Consider the following 20,180-nt stretch of genomic DNA (forward strand, 5'->3'; position numbering starts at 1 on the left):
ATCATTACTTTGCAGTTTAAAAAGTCAATTTCTCTGAGACAAAAAGCTGTGATAACTCTTCAGTATAATCTCAAAGCCCGTAGCTGTAAAGATAAGAGTGTGCATGATGTTTATTTTTGCCTCGGCCTGACCAGTGGCTGCGTCATAAAAGCCACTCTGCACATGTGCAGCACTCGGAAAATCTGATCTTACTAAAGATGCCAGCTGACTTGAATTGTGGTCTCTTCCAAGTTGCCTTTGAGCTCAACAAAAGGGGGAAAACCCAACGATACATATTCGAGTCTCTGCCTCCAAACATACAATTATACACTTTAAACCCACCGTCGTTTTAAGTGGAAGGTATTTCCAGCACAGGCTGTGGTGCTACTTCAACACTGCAGTAGCCATAGGGAGGATTATGTAAGGAATGTGGCCTCTGTTTTATGTCAGGCAGCCGTCAAGTCGTCGTAAAACAGGCAGGGATGACAAAAGACTTGACAAACAAGAGTTAAAGGGGATATTGATAGAAAGAAACAGGAGAAGCTGTCATGTTTGAGCAGCTGGCGGAGGGAGAGGAGGGGAAAGGATGGGAGGCATGGTATGCTTGACCGGAGCGTGACAGGCTGCAACCATCGATTGCTGATCAGCCTGTCAAACAGAGCAGGTTTTGTCCATCTGGAGGCAAACACACCCTCCGCCGTGTGTGTCCGGAGGGTCAGATGGGCGACATGTGTGCGTGACAGATCTGCGTGTGTGACATGTAAATACAACAAGGCTTTTTTTTGTGGTTTGAAGAGTCACAAAAAAGTTGTCAACCACATCAAACCATCCAAACATGCGTGTTTGTGCCGCAGCGTACACACGCCCCCGGGCGTGATTATTTTATGGTCTCTCCAAAGTACACAGTCCCTTCTGTAAAGTGGGAGCTTAAAGGTGCCGCCGTGAGCCTGGCCTGTGTTTTTCCGCACTCTAAAGTGCTTTTGTGCAAAGGGGCACCATTTGCTACATGCTGAGCTTGCAGTTTGGAGCAGCGCTAGGAAAAAGCCACTTTACAGTTCGCTTGTAGAGAGAAGACTCTGCGTGACATTTTTAGAGAGTGGATGACTTTGTCGCTGGGTCTCTTAGTGACGTAGCTGACAGGTATTGCTCAGGGACTGGGCTGCAGAGGGGCTAATGCTTCCCTGTTGGTGTTTCAGTAGAGCTGTTATCTTTCTATTCGTCTGTCCATCCCGCTCCTCACCGCTGGATTCCTCTCTGCCCCATAGCTACTCTGTAAGGGAGGTCAGGAGGTCATTTGGTCACCAGTGTGATTCAATTACCCAGAATGAACTGCAATGGACTGTGGGGAGTTGTTTTGCCGGGTGGCCGGCCTCCTCGTATGGTGCTAGTAAACTGTCAACGGACCCCGGGGGCGAGACATCTCTGACCTTTAAACAAGACAGTGCAGTAAAACCTCCGTCAAATCTGGAAGCAGAGGACGGAAGGAGGGCATCTTGAGCCAATCTGGTCGTGTCAGTGTTTCACATACCGCCTCAGGTTTCACAGTCACGGTTCACAGCCGGTTTGTGCTGCTACATGTGGCGCAAGAGGAAGTGTTAGGGAAAACTGGCCAATCAGTCTCGCATATAAAAGATCAGCACAGGACCAGGTGTTCAGCTTGATCTTGTGTTATTTAGATTTGCAACAGTACTTCATGTAAAGCCAGAATAAGAATATGTCGACGTCGACGGTGAAGTCTGTAGTTTCTTTCTAAAAGCATTTAGCAAGCTGACCTCCCTGATATTTACAGGTAGTGTGTTTAACTGAGAGGTCGAATCATTGATTTTCTGTTGCTGCAACCTCCAAATAACCAGCAGCAGGTAAATTATTCGACCAGGAGTTAGCAGTGTAATGTAACTAATACTTTAAGGTGTTTCTAAGGTGGAAAAAAAACACCTCTCATTATTTAATTCTTTAAACTTTGAATGTGTATTTTTCCTGCCTCGGCTCTCTGCCTCTTGTTTCAATACGGCAAGGTCTCGGAGCGTCCCCCTCTGCATCTTAACTCAGCATGTTCTGTCAATAATCCACTTTACTCCCTTTATCACAGGTTTTCCAAGGTAACACAAACCCAACAGACGTTGCCAAGACGAAGCTGCCCAAACCAACGCTGACACGCTTCGTCCGGATCCGTCCCGTTACCTGGGAAACAGGCATCGCACTGCGCTTCGAGGTGTATGGATGTAAGATATCAGGTTGGTACTGCTGAGATCCCTGCTGATCCGCACACACACACACACACACAGACACACACACACACACACACACACACACACACACACATCTCTACTATATTTTGGTTAGCAGCTGAAAACCATATGTTCTACTCTAAATAAATACTAAACTGTTTAAAATGCTATAATCTGATGATGCCACATGTCCCAGTGTTGGTTCAGCTCTCTTCTTGTTGCATCACTTGGTATATTACAGCCAGGCCCTGGGTGCACAAACACCTTCCCCCTGCCAGGTGTGAGATGAAGCTCTATTTCTGTGAGTCTTCCTCTAAGACTGAAGCAATCTGCTGCATAACAGAGAAGTGGCCCACCAAGGAGGATTACCTATTTATGTTACCTCCGTGTTTAGATGTACTTCATTCAATATAGATGGAGCCAACAGCTGGGTGGGATCTATACGGTCCCATCCCTCCTGCTGATCTGGTCTCAGCCTCCACTTTAGCTGCAGTCTGTGTTCAGCGCACAGAGCTTTGATTTTGGCAAAGCTCTCCTCATCCTTGCCTTTTTGTCAATCTTATTTAATGAATGGTTACTGTGTGTGTGTGTGGGGGGGGGGCTCACTTTCATATGGTTTTAGCACATCTGTCTGCATCTCTGTGGGTTTATGAGCACGTGCATTGAATGGTAATGAGTGCTTGCCTGTGTGTTTTGTTGTTCTGTACGTGGAGAGGGGGTTTATCCTACAAGGACAGGAAAAAGAAGCATTTTTGTGAGTTCAAGTTTAATCCTAGGATTAAAGTTGGGGCTGGGATTAGTTGTAACCAGCCAAATGTTTGAGTGCTGTGTGCGTGTTTGGATGTTTTTTTCTGTGCATCACATATGTGTGGCTGCTCATGTAATAGCAAGGCACAAGGCACTGTGGGTACAGCAGGGTTACAGCTGGGGCGTGTGTTTCGGGCGCACAACCAGACCGCTGCACAGAGCGTAAACACATCACAGGATCCAAGTCACCACTGGGCCTCCGAAAGGACGTCAGGACCCCTGGGTGCTCTGAAGGCACTGCCAGCTCCACTACATGCTAGCTATGCTGTTGGAAAGAGAGATACTTTTTTAAGGCTCCTGAGGACTGCATAAACTCAGTGACTCACTCGGTTCTTCCTGGAGTTATGAATCCCTGATACTTGAACTTACTGAAAAACTTTTGTTGAAAGAAATGTGGAGAGCTTTTTAGTGCTGCTCCACTTTCCCTGAAAAATTCTGCCATAGTAGCATCTTAAATATTTCACCAAAATGCGACAAAAACAGGGCTGCAGAGGAGGGTGAGCATGTTTTCACACTAAATTTGAACCGTTAAATTTAGCTCACATTCACATACATGCACATGTGCTTATGCATACACCATCTGTGTTTTCACCAGGATGGGGGACTATTTTTTTGCACTTAAAGGAGCAATTCGCCCCTGGAAAAAGCCACTGTCAGTCAAAGCTCTGTAATCAATAGAAAAAATAATATTTGAAACTGGCGCCATAGCTGTGGAGAAAGTCGTATAAACAGCTAGTGGTTTCGCCCATTATAGATTCCTACAACACCCAGCATGCATTGCACCCCTCCCTCTGAAAGGAACAGCCCAGCAAGAAACGCTGGAGTGACATACTACCGTTTTCGCTGCAGGCAACGGCTCAGAGCGGGACAGAATCCGAAAACCGACGAGAATATACCGGTGGATCGTCTGAAAAATCTCCAGGTCTGCAGTCTACATTTCAAACCTGATGATTCTGAACGAGACATGACATCCGAGGCGGGCGTCCTAGATTGAGGAAGTGTAGTTTAGCAAGCTTCCAGGGCCCATTGGACAAGCGGAAAGCATCCTCCAAAGGCACAGAGCGAAATTGCATGTTTTTTTCTACCATGATGACATTAGCTCCCCAGAATAGCATGATAGGGCTGAGGCTAAACATCGGCGAACTGGCCCTTTAACCGACCGGGACTCACATCTTGAAACTTGGTCAAGCCTGGACAAACAGGGACATCTGGTCACTGCAGTGTGGAGATAAACAGAATTAATCAAAGACGTGCCCACCTTCCACTTTAGATGTCAGGAGCATAAATCAGGCATCCGATTAGAGGAGTTGTCCTCCAGAATGTTGCAAGATGTTTTAACCTAAATCATCATGGTCGTGTGGCCCGGCTGATTCAAACAGCTACTCATTAATAAAAAGATCCACCGCCCTGTTGTTTGTAAATACTCCACGGTGTATAAATATCTCTGATGAACCACTGATGCTCCACCCAAACCCTAAATGGGACCCACAGAACCATATCACCATCTACACACACACACACACACACACACATGTTTGCTCCTCTGGGTGTGTCATTGCGTGCATGCCATCTCTGGAGCTTCTGTGATCACAGCTGATGTCGATTTAGAGCTCCAGATGAAGCGGGGAGTTCACCCAAGTGTCTGAACTCAGATCAGACTCAAACACATACCGCTCATATACCTTCCTCGTCTATCTCCCCACTTCAAAGGCCTTCAGTTTGCCGTTCCTCGGCTTTCCTCTTCCAGAGGCTCGTCTTTGTGATCGCTCTCAGACAGAGCTCAGCCAAAGACGGAAGAAAGACGAGAGAATACCCTGAAAACAGTCTGGAAACTTCCACTCCACCAACATCTGCTCCTTTAAATACAAATGATCTACAACACAGCGCAGGACCAGACATATAGCTGCCTTAGATAACCTGAGAAATACAAGTCTGAATGAGGCCTTGTTCTCCAAGTCTTGGCTCTTTTTTCCCAGATACTATACTTCCCGTGTAAAGCGAATCCTTGCAGCATTACAGTGCACACTTTGTCTCGAACAGACACAGAGGATGTAACAAGGACTGGATTTATCCCTTCGTAGGAGCCAGTAAATATGTTGTTGCTTTGCACAGGTCAGTGACTCAGTGTCTTGGGATTAAGTGTTTCAGGACGGTCAGGAAAAGACAGACAGGAAGATTTACCACTAATACAAGCTTGTGAGTGTCACAACATAGAGGAACTTTTGTGAGCTATTCAAAGTGGCTTCACAGACTGCAGCAGAAGTGTGTGAAGGGATGGCATAACATCCAAATTCAATGCAAGTGTTTGCTTTTGTTTCTTTAATTGGATGCACACAAAAGAAGACACAAAATTAGCACTTATGATAATGATCCTCTGCTAATTAGAAATGTTTATCAGGTTGTGATGTTGGATCTGCAAAGCTAGGTTGAAACATGAGAAAGCTTCTGAGCTGTAGCAACAGGTTCTTATCCTGTTAAGCTCTTGATATAAAGGGAAGGAATCATAAAAAAGTGGATAAAAAAAAGTCTCCTTTTGAAAATGTATCCAAAGATGCTTAAACCCACGGAGAGTTAGGGAAGGATGAGATCAGAGAAGTAGAACAAAAGGAGGAGAAGAAAGTTTGAAAATGCGGACAGGAAACGACAAGGTGTTAAAAGACCCAGTCCCACAGATGCTGACAGCTGTGGAGCAGAAGGTAGATGAGTGCAGCAGCAGATAAAACACAAAGAGAATCCGTTTTTGTGTGTGAGTGTTTTCGAGTCTACAGAGGGAGGAGGGGGTGGATGAGGGAGATGAAAAGAAAAACGCGCTCCCAGAATGCAGGACGTGGAAGCACCAACCGAGAGGAGGGTTTTAATTGGCTGCCTGGAGACAAGCGCTTCAGGCAGAGGAATTAGTATGCATGAGATCTGCAGACGGAGAGATGGAAAAAGAGAATAGAGGCAGAGATCACAGAAACATCACAAAGAGTTTGGGGAATTGTCCTCCTCACTTTGACTTTCAGTATCCCTGTTGCCCCTGTGTGAACCTGAAACTCGACAAACTAGGCTAGTGGCATTGTAAATGATGTTGAACATCAAGCTGTCGGATATAGATCAAGTCTTTCACTGCCTATGCATCCATCATCTCTGCAGGCTTTATCATCAAAAAGCTAAGCACTGTTTGCTTTCCTTTTGTCTTTCAGAGTACCCTTGCTCGGGTATGCTGGGCATGGTATCAGGTTTGATCACAGACAACCAGATCACTGCGTCCTCCCATACAGACCGGAGTTGGGTACCAGAGAACGCCCGTCTGCTAACCAGCAGGACTGGATGGACCCTGCTGCCTCAGCCCCAGCCCTTCACCAATGAGTGGTTACAGGTGGATCTGGGTGATGAGAAACTGGTGAAGGGGTTGATCATCCAGGGAGGGAAGCACCGGGAGAACAAAGTCTTCATGAAGAAGTTTCGCCTCGGCTACAGCAACAATGGTTCCGAATGGAGGACGGTCTACGACACCAGTGGGAACAAGCCAAAGGTTGGTGTTCTTTGTACGTCTGTTGGTCCAATCCCAATTCCACCTCTTGACCCAATCCCTCCATTTAGTATGCTGCTCCGGGTACGATATGCTGTTTCTTTAGGAGATCAAGTAACATTAATCCTACCAAGAAAAATCACTATACACAGTGTTGATAGAACTCTGTGTGGATGAATACTGTACACTTCTTTACAAGTCATGTCAATCCTTTCATCCATCCATTATCTATACCACCTATCCTGGTCAGGGTAGCGGGGCACCGAAGCCTATCCCAGTTGTCATTGGTCGAGAGGCATTGTATACCCAGGACTGGTAGCCAGTCAATCACAGGGCTGACACATAGAGACAATGTTTTACACTCACACCCACACCAACGGGCAATTTAAACTCACCAATGAACCTAACGAGCATGTCTTTGGACTGTGGAAGGAAGCACCGGAGTACCGGGAGGGAACGCACACATGCACTGGGAGAACATGGAAACTCCACACAGAAAGGCCCGCTACGTCTGAACCTTCTAGCTGTGAGGCAACAGTGCCAACAACTGCACAACCGTGCAGACCAGTCACGTCAATGTAGTTATACAAATTTGACATAACAAGTGGTGTCACATTTCTTAGGAAATACCTTTCAGCACCTTTCCCTTGTTGCTCCTTTCTCAAGCGCCCCTCCTCAGTCAAGGGCACTCAAAAGCCTATGGATATGGCCAAGCAGGGAAATTGGGTTTGGGCTATGTTGATCACTTGCTACAATGCCCTTGAACAATACTTAGCAAAAACTATAATCAAAGAAGCGTTTCATGCTCTTTAGGCAAAGTCCTTTCTAGGAAATGGGTTGTTCAGTGTTTTGACTTCTAACAGAAACTGAAATATAGTTTTAAGCTTCAGCATTGTGGAAATGATTTGACCACAAACCTCTAAAAATGTCTCTCGAATGTATTTGAACATTGATTCCGATTATGACGCATTTAGTCAATTTTCACCAGAGCGTTGCGCCTGGCGGTAGTGAGTCATTAAGCAGTCATTGCGAGTCAATTTCAGCAGTGCTTTGAATCACATTAGGATAAGCATCTCAAGTCTCTCAGAGTCCTTTCCCAGATCTCTCTCGACCTGCTTTGTATTCTGCCCGACACACACCGTTCAACCCTTTCAGTGGATAGTGAAACCTCTCCTGAGAAGGAGGCGGGGTGAACGGAGTCAGGGGGAAACAGGCGAGAAAAGATGAGGACGAGGAGGAAAGAACGTAGAGAAGTGACCCAAGATTTATCTGCCAGTGTCACCGCACGCGCAGAAGACTTGGCTCAATGCATGCACACACTTACGCGCAAAGAATGTATATATATGAGCACATACACAACCACGCACACCTCCGAGAAAAGCTGCAACAGCCCCGTCCCCAATTACAAGCGTCCCTGACAGGGCATAAATCTGATCCAGATGGGCTGATGGTTGATTTATGAAGGGAGAACAGAGGATCCATATCCCCCCCTGTCCTAGTTAGCCGCCTCTCTCCCCTCGCCTGAGAGGTTTCCAAGTTGTACCAGGCTCCTTCACGTGATAACACCCATTAATCCACTTCCATCAATCCCCTATCTCCCACTTTGCTTGCTTCTGATGCATCCCACAGCCTCCTCTTTTCCTTCATTTATTCCCTTGCTTGCAGAGGATCTGAAGCCGAGTTGAAGGAGCTGAAAGTTGTCTTTGACAGAGGTGTGTGTCATGCTGTCTTTGCCACCAGCTCCATTCCTCGCTCTCCTAAGCAGTGCTTTAGATGTCAGCAAGATGAGAGAGATCTGGTCAGCCTCTGTTCTTTCCCATCATCTTTCCACCTACCCAGCGCATGCCACCCCATCACCCGTCTTCTGGTTTTCAGATGGCGGGAATAAGTCTGCCTCAGGGTATCTGCTTTTAGCGAGCTGTAACAGTCACACGATGAACAGTGACATTATCAGCAATATTACACTTTTTTACTTACTCTTTCTTCTCTGTCTTTGTTTCCCTTCTCCACCTTCTCTCCTTTTCCCCGGCAGATCTTTGAGGGGAACAGCAACTACGACACTCCTGAACTGCGGACGGTGGAGCCCCTGCTGACCCGTTTCATCAGAATATACCCAGAGAGAGCAACTCCTGCTGGCATGGGCCTGCGACTTGAGCTGCTTGGCTGTGAGATTGAAGGTAATCCGCCCGTTAGAGCTTCTATTAAAATCTACTGCTTTGTTTTTGTGCTTTCTAAAATTGCCACTTATGCTTGGATGCAAAGACAGCAAGTAGCAATGGTATTTCTACCTATGGTGGAGACATTTCTACCTGTGGTGCTTGTTTTTCCACCAGCAGTAATGATGTTGGTGCCAGTGGTGGCAAAGTCATTCTACAGAGTGAAAACTTTTTGCTTTTGCTGATGACATTTCCAGCTGTGGTATCGCTTTGAACCATGGCAATGAAATGTTCGCTCCTAGTGTTTAAGCTTCTACTCTCAGGTCATTACATCTTTACATCTTTTTGTCTTGATTTTTCTGCACTTTGACTCCGTACATTCATTCACAGACTTTGCTTTTATGTGTTCACAACTGACACACACTCAAAGAGGTGAACCATCGATCATCCCAGCTAATGACATGCCTGTATGTAGCTTGCACAGTTGGGGTTATTTAAAGATGTGCGTGAGGGTTCTCTGTGTTGAGCTCACAGCTGTCCAGCTCCTGCTCTTTATCCCTACAAGGGACAGTTGTCTTGTCTCCCTGTTACATCAAAGCTGCCCCCATAGATAGCCACTTGTAGAGGGGATCAAATGAAAGCCCACCTGGCCCAGTAGGATTATTGCAGCCTGGCCCCCATCGCACTTTTCACAACCTCTGCATGTCTCTCTTCTTTCAAAGGGCAGCACACACTTCGCTATCTTTAAAATTACCCCTATTTTTTTCCAGCTCCTTATCTGACTCACTGAGAGCTGACGTTGCACAGAACCGGTTCAGCTATGTGAGAGTGTATAGCGCGCTAGCCCTAAGTGGATTTACATATTGGATTTCAGGGAGGCCCATTCAGTTGTAAGCCTCGTGGACTCCCACCGGGAGCTTTAGTCAGATGATAATGCTTGTTTTCAGTGTTAATGCCAAACACACACATACTCACACAGAAGTAAACACACAGAGCAACCACAATCACCCTGCCAAACATGTGGTTACAGGCATGTATAAACAGGCTCGCACATACACAGGTGCTTGTACTAGCGCGTACACGCATGTGTGTGTGCGTAGCAAACCATAGCAGGAGGGCTAAATCCTCATTTCTGTGAGAGGCTCCCCTGACGCAGTGCTGACCCCATCCCTGACCTCCCCCACCCTGAATCTGACAGGGGCTGATCTGCCTCATATTTCATCGAGCAGAGGGAGAGAGCGAGAGCACGGGCTCGCACACATGCACGCACAATCTCGCACACAGATACTGTACGCATACATTTTTCAGGCCCTATCTGTCTACGTCTGTCTTTCTCTCCTCTGCCTTTTCCCTCCCTGTACTCTGGGGAAGCCCGTTCATTACTCAGTCAGTGTAAACACACACAAATGTACACACACCGCAGCTCTGCTGTGCAGCAGTGGAGCGTGGAGTGGATCTAAGGCCATTCCCACATCCAAGTGTAGCGGGACCATAATGATAGGGCACCATGGAAGCGGGAGGCCCTGCTTTTAGCCAATCCTAAGCAATGTTTCTGCATCTTTGAGTTTCAGCCACTGTAGCCTTATGCACTATGCTTTAGCTTCAACTCTATTAATACACCCACACCTCCACAGCATGATAACATGCTAATAGCCCAGGCCCAAATTGAAGCCTTGCATGCAACTTTGGCTGGAACATATTGAGGTTATGTAGGTCTAAACATGTTTCAGAGTTTCTGTGGTTTTTTCTATTTTTAAATGCAGTTTAAATTGGAAAAATCGTGTTGGCAGCTGTGGAGATATCAATGCCTAAAATCAAGGAAAATCTCGTGCCCACAAATTTGAGGGTCTGTGTTTCAAGGAGAGTAACATCAGTGTGCTGTAGCTGGGTGATGTCAACATGTACACCGCACCAAACATTCGCTGAACATGTGTGTCTGCTGTCTCTCTCCTTACCTTTACAGCTCCTACTCTCCCACCAACCACAGTAGCCCCCAGCACCACTCCGTCGGACGAGTGTGACGACGACCAGGCGAGCTGCCACAGCGGCACAGGTGATGACTACGACGTGACAGGTGCTAACATCGCCCTCATGAGACTGCAAGCAAACCCCCCCCTACTCCCCCTCTTGCCTTTCCTTCTGCTATGGTTCACGCTCAATCTGCTCGGCTTTCCAAGCTTTGTCGCTCTCTGTCCCAGTCAGATTGCAGCTTATCTGCCATCTACTGTTCACACTTGCAAGCACATATGCATGCACACACACGTGCGTGCTAGCATGCGCAAATCTCTTCTTAGCTGCACCTGTAGCACCCTCCTCTTTCCGTAGTCTATCTACTGTTACCTCCACTTCTGAACATCCACCGCAACTGCTTCTGCACCTTCCCACAGCCACTCTTCTTTTATCTCTCACCTGCCTTGTACTCCTGCACCTTCTTTTATACTCACTCCTCTTGGCCTCGTTTCCCACTAACACAGTGACTCTCTGAGCCTGCACTGCTGCCTGCACTCCCCATTAACCAGCAGTCTCCAATGATGAGCATGGCACTGTCTCAGTCCTGTGTTTAGAACATGTTAGAGCACTACACGGTAGCTATACCAAGACAGGAGGCTTATAGGAGCATAGAGAAAGACAACAGATTTGTTGATTAGCTTATTTTAGCTAGCATGAACATGAAGAATTGAATTTACTCTTGCCAGGCTAAGCTAACCATGCTAATGTGTTGTGTTGGGATAGGTGGCACCCTCATGCCAGAGACCACTACTCCTGAAGTGGATACCATCCCAGGTGAGCAACCGAATTTATATTTGTTTTGTTTCCCATCAATGACTCCATGTCTTAATCAGCAGTGTGCTCATGTGCTGAAGTGCCCATTAAGTCAAAATCAACACGTCTTGTGCCTACACCTTGACACCAGTATCTTGCCAAACAATAACAAAGTGATTTTGTAGATATTCATTAAGAAATGTTTATGTTTATATTTCCTGGAAAACTCATCCTGCACTCGGAAGTGTGTTCATTGTATGACATGCTTTCTTGGATATCATGTCCCTTCATAATTATGCACAATAACGACGAGTAAGCTAGCTGTTATAGGTCGTCACTGTGTTTGCATGTTCCTACATTCAGCATTATTGGCTGCTGTAAATGCCTATATCAGAAACAAGTCTCTCCTAAGCTTCCTGCTTTTAAAGGAAACATGTGAATAAGAGAAATCAAACAGCACGCAGCCTTTTGAGCTGAACTCTAAAGATAACATGGAAGAGTGTTGAAACAGAGTAAATATTTAACTGCTCAAGGTTTTTATGAATTTATTTCCATACTTTTATCAAGCGTACCTTCGCTAATGATTGCCAGCTTAAGGCAGCCTCTCTCCTCTGATGTGTGTCTGTTATTAAAGCTGATGATATGGCCCTGAGAGGCTCCCACTGACAGGGTGAGGGAGGTTGTGTGATGCAGGGTTGGCTGATGATTAGCACTGGTGCTCTGTTGCTGCCTCCTCAGCATAATCACTAATCACTGGGCCGACACACAAACACACACACACACACACTCTGCACACAACACGCTCTGAACACACAACACAAAAACAAAGAAGCAAAATGCAAATGACCACAGGAAATGAGGTGTGTGTTGGGGTCACATGCGTGGACACACACACACACACACACACACACACACACACATAGTGCTGTCTCCTATAGCAGCTGATGAGGCAGCAGCCAGCTGAGAGGCTCTGCCCCAGACTGACCTTGGCTAATGGGCCATAGGCTCCACCCAGCCCCCTTCACTCCATCAGCTGGCTCTGTGGTCTGTCTGCAGTCTGCAGGGGCACCAGCTATTATAATAAATGAGAGTTGAGGTGCAGGTGTGTGTTTGCATATTTGTGTGTGTATGAACAAAACTAAGACACTTATCAGACTTTTCATTCAAACAGCCTCAAACCAAACATGCTAATAAGTTCTGTAGATTTGTGGGCGTTTGTGTGTTTTTGGATTTTTTTCACGTCGTGCACTCTAATCACAGAGGATGTACTTTCTGCTGGCATTCATAGAAAAGGGAAAGAGATTCTTTTTCTTTTCATCAAATGGCCAAGTGAGTCATGTGGCTGCTCATCTCATTCAGAGCGTGTTGCTAGCCTCAGTCAAAGCCTCCCAAGAATGGAAAATAAAACCCTTTTAATTGGGAATGGGATGTCTCGGCGAAAAAGTGGCTTGGCGTCTGAAATGTGGTTCCACATGGGAATTCCATCCTTTGTGTTTAATGGGTACACAGAGCCGTTGCTTGCAGAAGCTAGTTAAAATCTTCCCATTATTAAAGGGAATATTGGCTCACGTATTGAGACATTTGGAGAGCTGTTTCATTGTATCTCTAAAGGCATCTCATGCTGGAGTTTAAAGCCATGGCGAATTTCCCAAACATCTCGCTCCCTTGTGTTCCTTGGAACTCTTCCTTTATCCAATTTGAAAAACACTAAAGCCTGAGCTCCCACATGCTTTCTTGCCTCTACTGAGGCGCGGCGTGTGTCCACGGGGATCGCTTTGTTGGAAGGGGGCCCCGGCACTGTTACCATAGCTGTCTTCGAAACCTCAAGTCCCCGCTCTCATTAAAATCCTGAGTTCTCTGCGGGTTGCTATGAACATTGCATTCTCAACTGGACGCCAGGATGTCCAGATTCCATCCTCCTCTCCTCCTGTCCCTCCCTTTGTGCAGGGACTTACCACTCTATACCTCTTTATGTTCATTAAAAGAGATCATTAACTGCAGCCAAGAAAAAGGTCTACATGAGGTCTATCCTGTCATGTCAGAGCCATAACTTGCTGTCTGTCCCAGTCTGTTGCTTCCTCCTGAGTTGGCTGTTTTATCTCCCCCATCTGTGGTATGGCAAACTTACATCCCACAGTTCTTTGCTGCCCTCTAGTGCTTGATTCTGATCAGGATGAATCGATGAAGCCCAAGTGTCGCCTGCAGTCATGTCATGACAGGCCCGCGGGTCATTGTTCAGTTAAAGCCCAGAGCTCTTGGCAATTTCTTCTTTTGTAATAAGGAAGAAGACGATTTATGATCTCCTCTGACACACAATCTTAAACTTTCTTTGTCACATTTGCAGCGTTTCTGTGGTTTGCCTGCGACTTCGGCTGGGCCAATGACCCGTCCTTCTGCAGCTGGACATCAGAGGACACCGGCTCCAGGTGGCAGATCCAGTCCAGTGGCACCCCGACGCTCAACACAGGACCTAACATGGACCACACAGGTGAGGACCTGACAGAGAACTGCTCAATTTAGCAAAGAATGCAAACATGTGACCCAGTCTGGACGTTACATTTCCTATCAGCCCCACATTTTTTGCCCGTCAGTGATATAAGTTCTTGTGTCCAACAGGTGGATCAGGGAACTTCATCTACACCTTGGCGACGGGTCCCCAGGAGACCGAGGTGGCTCGTCTGGTCAGCCCAGTGGTCAGCTCCCCGGACTCAGACCTGTGCGTGTCCTTTTGGTACCACATGTTCGGCTCGCACATCGGCACTCTGCACATCAAACAGCGCAAACAGACAGTCGACGGACCTGCTGACATCCTGCTGTGGACTGTCAGTGGTCACCAAGGCAACCGCTGGAGGGAAGGCCGTGTCCTTGTGCCACGCACCAACAAACCCTATCAGGTAGCTTGGTCCTCCTTTCACTCTGTGACTTGGTTTGGTATTGAGCTCTATATCTGTGCTCTTTGTGTTGTGGCGTTCAGGCAGCCTAAAAGTCCCTCTGTGCTTCTTTAAGGTGGTGATCGAAGGTCTGGTGGACGGAAAGAGCTGGGGAGACATTGCTGTGGATGACATTAAGGTTCTCAATGGACTCAGCATGTCGGAGTGTAAAGGTGAGGCTTTTAGTGGTCACAGCTACAATGCCGTCATTCAGGTCTTCATCTGAAGCACGAATTCAAAGTTTTAAAAGCAGCTTGTTTTCTTGTGGCTTTGGATATAATTGGACTTTCTTTTTGAACAGATCCTGACGTTCCAACTGAGCCCATGCTACCAGAGGATCGCCTCAATGAAATCCGTAAGTCATTTCACAGGGAGTAGCGCCACGTCTTTTTGGTACCATTTGTTACCTCCACACCAATCAGGTTTGACATTAACCATGGCCTGATGGCCTGAGGGGCTGTGTCCATAGTTACTCTGTTGCAATGAATGGTGCTCTATAAATACATTTGCCTTGCCTTGCCATTAAAAATTACATGCGAGTGGCCTCCAAATTTTAACCGCATGAGCAACACAAAGCCAGACCTGGTATTACTATGTGGCCTTAACTACAGGTGTGAACTCTCCCAGGCCAGATTCCAGACGCATTCAGATCTGATCACTCAGGCCACATACGGAGGTGACCTGGGACGCATTTATCCACATATGTCTGGCAGCGTATGCACGTGTCCCTGAAACATTAAGCACCCCCCACTCTGTCCATATCTCCAGGCATGCATAAGGCAGAAGCATTAGAGGGTCATGAAGGTATAAAACAGACTGTGAGAGAATACATTATACTTATACAAACTTGAGTTATTTGTTATTTAATACAGCAATTAAAAATATGTGTTCAATGTCTTTATTATTGAAGGCATCAGTTCAGAACGGCTGCGTTCAGTTGTCTTAAGTTAGTCTTTTTGGGGGCACCGGTTTAGCTATGGTGGTTAAGTCGCTCGTCCCAGGCACAGAGGTTACAGTCCTCGATACTTGAACTCCCGCCCTCGGCCCTTTGTCGTGTGTCATTCCCTTTCTCTCTTCCCCTATTTCCAACACTATCCACTGTCCTCTCTCTAAATAAAGGCGTGGTGGCCTATGCCTGAAATATTAGCATCTATAGCTGCTCTTCATCTGCACATCTGATGTACCTCTTCCTTTCTGTCTCGCCCCTCCAGTTGAAGACATCACTGAGTATCCAGACTTTGTGGAGACCAACCAGATCAGCGGAGCCGGCAACATGCTGAAAACGCTTGACCCAATCCTCATCACGATCATCGCCATGTCCGCCCTGGGGGTCTTCCTGGGCGCCATCTGCGGCGTGGTCTTGTACTGCGCCTGCTCACACGGAGGCATGTCGGACAGGAACTTATCAGCCCTGGAGAACTATAACTTTGAACTAGTGGATGGTGTCAAGCTAAAGAAGGACAAACTCAATGTACAGAGCTCGTACTCAGAGGCGTGAGCTGGGACTGAGTGCATCGTGTGACTGTATGACGTGCAGAGCTCTCAGAGCGTGCACGAGACTGGCTGTAGGCATATCCTCTCGTGTATCAGCGAGCAGGCAGGCTCAAAGGACTGCCATCAACCCTCAACTCACTGATGAGGGAGAGGTTCAGGAACCAATGGGAGGTTTGGACTGACCCACGCTTTTTCTCAGGAGCTGCAGTAAAAAGAACCTACCAGTAGGGGACACTGTGTACAAATAAACTACAGAAAAAATATGTACAGATGATTCAGATGATATTTTAATTTTCTATTTTGATTTTCATTCATTTTTACAATCGGATGCTGGTGTTGAGACCAATTTATTAATAATGTTTAAAGTATTTATCGTTTTCTGGGAAAGAAATCTTTTGTTTTGTTATCAGTTCATGAAGGTTGTTTATTTTCAACTTTTGAAAGAGACGTATCAAAATCTTAAATGAACCATATCCGGCAAAAACTGTAGACTTGCCCCGTGGTGTGGCATACAGGGTGTGCCCATTACCCATGTCCCCTTTCCCCTTTGACCTCCATCATCCTAAAGTGAGGGTCCCATTCATGGCAATGTATGGTTCTGACAGTGCCTTTAGTACATTTCGGTTGGCCTCTTCTGTTGATCCGGGTGTTTTTTACTGTACATGGCTTAAGTTATGACAGGAAACAGGGGCACGCGATCTTATAAATACCTGCAAATCAGGAACAATCTATCACAGCGCTTTGTTTTGTTTGATGTTGTTGTTTTCTGTCCAAAAACCACACACTGTAAATAAGTTTTAATATATTTTATTGCCCTTTTTAAAGAAAGTAAAAAGGAAAAAAGCTGCAGTATCCCTTTTTTTCATGGGTTTGTGTGTGTGTAAATACAATCTTCTGACTGTTTTGTGGAAGGTGCAGTGTTACGGTTTTTGACTTTTAGGTTTACAAGATTTGTGTGATATCACAGCGACTTTCAATGTGCATTCAAGCCATCGAGACTTCACAAAAACCATCGAAGGACGAATGAATCGAAAGGTCACAAAAACAAAAAACTCTTTCTCAACTGATCTCTCATTTCTTCATCACATCTCTGCTGTGCATTCGACTGGTCATCTGAGTATTCCCATAAAGCTTCAAACTCGCTCATATCGACGGCAGAGGAGGTGGTAAAAAATACAAGATGTCTGCCAGCATACCAAAAATCCAACAATCACCATTGCTTTGCTTTCGCTAGGCTCGCTCATCACCTCCTGTCGTCACTGTGGATTGTTCACTGCAGAAGTGCTCTCTGGACAATGCAGCTTGAATGCACTTTGTTACTGATTCCCTCCTAAAGAGGGTCAAACACACTAACTGAAGAATGGTGCTATCGTTACTTTAGCCGGACACATTTGTCTCATTCAAAAAAAAAAAGCCCAGTTTGTATCGTTCACATGCTGTATTGTAGCTTCGGGCCTCTTGGGGGGCCGCAAAGAGTTTTACGTGTTTCACGTGTAGCAGCCATAACGTTGTGATGTCAGAGCTGATGTCATTCGGACGGGACACTGGTACAGCGAGGGATCGAGGGGCGTCACCTGAATCAGGTCACCCGGCCTCCCCTTCGTGGCTTTACCAAAGGATGGTCGCCCCCTTCTTTCTCACTGGGGGCTCTCACCAACACACAAAAACAAGCAGACCACAGTTTACCCATGATTCTTCACTCTCAATAACTGACTTCTTTCTTCCCCCAAAGAGGGGGAACGATAGGACGCTTGTAGGGAGGAGCGACATGTTTTTCTATCTCTTTATAAGCTTAAAAGAAGTGCAAAAGTCACCTCAATGTGAACTCTTCAGATCTCTATTGAGACTCGTGTTTGCAGACGGATGTATCGGACAATCCCAGCACTTACTCGACACTACAAGGGGAGGGGACTCTGTGTGAACTCCATGTGAGACTGACAGTATCAGGACAGCAGGGCCCACGGGACAGGAACTCAGCGGTCTTTCTGCACCACAATCAAACAATCAAAAACTCGATCCTGAGAAGGGTGACGTCTTTTTTTACATCCGTGTGCTTTGTATGTCGTGCCGTGGTGAACACATCCTCAGCTTGTTCTTTTCAGATTTGACCTCCCACTCCTCTCGACCTCTGCACCGGACCGCCCCGCCCGCCGCGCTTTCAGCCGTAGAGGACTGTAGCTCCAGAGACGTCTGCTCAAAGTAGAGAAAAAGGAAACTGTAGCGTGGACTCAAGAGAAACAATGTTGCACTGATAAATATATTTAAGAGGTTTATGTGTTTATAGCGTTCATTTGCAAAAAAACAGAAGAAGTCAAAAACACAAAAAACACGTGTTCATTTCTTTTTATATATATATAGTTTCAGATTATGTGATATAATTCTGAAATGTAAAAATATTGAGATGTTTTCATTATTGAAAAAGGCAAATAGATTTTCCTCCCCCACACATTTACATGGCATATTATTAACGCTTCGTTTTGTACTGTCATTCAACTTTTGTGCAGATTTTGTTTTGTTTTTTACAAAGAACAAGAAAATAAGACTTTTATTTTCAATACTGCTTCTGTAATTTGCTGTTGTAGGAAAAAAAATGAATAAACAGCAAAGCCTTAAAAAAGAAAAGGGAACATTTGTGTTGTGATCCACGATCCAGAACTTTGTTTTACTTCTTATTCTGTTGCAGTCAGATGAACGTCACAGCCGTGCTGTAAAGGTCCACCAGCAGAATCACAATCGGGTCTTTGAAGCAACATCTGTTGTGTGCATCAAAGTTATGTGAAAGCACTGTTACAGCAGGACGGTGATGTGAAGGTTTGTCTAGTCTTTGTCTCACAGACATCGCTTTCCAAAGATACTAATAAAAGGCATCTTCATATGACAGAGGTCGACCATTTGTTTTGTTATTTATAAATCACATTTAGTAGATTTAATGGCAGAAATAAGTGACTGACTCTGTGTGGTAAATGTTGAATATTTATATCTCAGAGCTGTTGGTGTAAAGAATCTCCACCTGTTAAAGTAAATAGCTGTGAAAATCCTGGCATAGAGTGAAGGGTGGGCACTGAATGAGAAGCTGACGTGAGCTTCACTCAGTCACTCAGCTTTCTTTTATCACACAAACAGCAGCACAAGAGCTGGACCCGAAAGCACGACGCGTTCAAAAGGCTTTAGTCAGTCTAAGGTTCGGTACAAAGGCAGGCGAAACAGGCAGGCACACAAATCCGAAGGGGCTAGGCTAAAGGCCTAAAGGTCTGCGGGAACAAAGAGGTCTCACTTGGAAAAGGCTCGAACGTTTGTCACGGGGGAACGAAGACATCTGGCACAGAAGGGATGGAGCATGCAGACTGTGGCTGCCTATTCTCATTTCTCAGTTTGTACCTCCTTGAGTCCTTTCCTCGACTCCTCTCCTTGCGTCTTAGTCCCTCCCACCAGAGATGCGAGCGGAGGAGGCGAGGAAGAGACACGAGGAGAGAGGAGACGAGGAGACGAGGAGGCACAAAATGGAGAAGTGAGAAAGGCTATACTGTGGGGGAGGTGATGACAGTTAGACACAGGTGGACACAATCAGAGGCAGAGCAGACAACCACGGGAATCACGCAAGGGCAGGAAATCAGACACACCTTCAAAATAAAACATGAATATAACATTAGGGAAAAGATTAAAACATAACATAAGTCGAGGAGCTGGCCATGACATCTTTCTTGTTTCTCTCACATCAGGTAAAATTAAACTTTCCCTTCTACGACTTCTCTCTGTCTCCTGTCCTCCTCATCACCTCTTCTCTTCTCTTCTTTTCTCTTCCTTCTTCACGGCTGTCCTGGAGATCAATCTCAGTGCATCGCTCTATTTCTAAAATGCACCTTAAAAGGAAATGAGTCGAGACAGAGGAGGCTTTCTTTAGGAGCTATGAGCGAGGGCTGACAGCTGCATCCTTTGTGGAGCTCTAACAGCACTTATGCTTAAAAGAGGCTGGAAATACAGCTAGAAGAAAGAAACCATTAATATATAAAAAAATATAAGTTGTCATAAACATTGCTCTGTTAGAGATTAAAAAAACAGCGATTGGCTCTTTGAACAGATTGGACAGATGCGACTGTGTCTCCTCTGCTGGCATCATAGGTGAGAGGGACTTAGACTCAAGGAGAGGAAGCAAGAAAAGTTTCCTTGCGTCTCTCCATGCATCTCTGGTGGGAGGGACTAAGACGCCAGTGAGGGATGCATGGATGCGATTTAAGAGACTTGAGAAGCAGCTCTTGTGTCTCATGTTTCTCCCTCCTGAGAGGAGTGCAAGGAGGTAAGATAGGACGCG

At 46.0% G+C, this 20,180-nt stretch overlaps 1 protein-coding gene across 2 annotated transcripts in view; it reads left to right on the forward strand.

The window, feature by feature from the left end:
* nrp1a (neuropilin 1a) overlaps nucleotides 1-18,729 on the forward strand; it is a 67,424-nt gene extending 48,695 nt beyond the window's left edge. The window contains exons 9-18 of one of the 2 annotated variants that reach the window (XM_069667172.1): nucleotides 2,069-2,213; nucleotides 6,200-6,531; nucleotides 8,561-8,705; nucleotides 10,648-10,758; nucleotides 11,418-11,468; nucleotides 13,792-13,935; nucleotides 14,064-14,341; nucleotides 14,454-14,550; nucleotides 14,679-14,732; nucleotides 15,589-18,729. In XM_069667172.1, the coding sequence (XP_069523273.1) occupies nucleotides 2,069-2,213; nucleotides 6,200-6,531; nucleotides 8,561-8,705; nucleotides 10,648-10,758; nucleotides 11,418-11,468; nucleotides 13,792-13,935; nucleotides 14,064-14,341; nucleotides 14,454-14,550; nucleotides 14,679-14,732; nucleotides 15,589-15,875 (1,644 nt within the window). In that variant the 3' untranslated portion in view covers nucleotides 15,876-18,729. The remainder of the gene's footprint in view (nucleotides 1-2,068; nucleotides 2,214-6,199; nucleotides 6,532-8,560; nucleotides 8,706-10,647; nucleotides 10,759-11,417; nucleotides 11,469-13,791; nucleotides 13,936-14,063; nucleotides 14,342-14,453; nucleotides 14,551-14,678; nucleotides 14,733-15,588) is intronic. The other variant, XM_069667173.1, reaches the window with a different exon arrangement.
* Nucleotides 18,730-20,180: the final 1,451 nt, after the last annotated feature.

The sequence above is a fragment of the Semicossyphus pulcher genome, unplaced genomic scaffold, assembly GCF_022749685.1.
Source record: "Semicossyphus pulcher isolate SPU_LCO1_2020_fin unplaced genomic scaffold, fSemPul1.0.p SCAF_18, whole genome shotgun sequence".
In the NCBI taxonomy this organism is placed as follows: domain Eukaryota; kingdom Metazoa; phylum Chordata; class Actinopteri; order Labriformes; family Labridae; genus Semicossyphus; species Semicossyphus pulcher.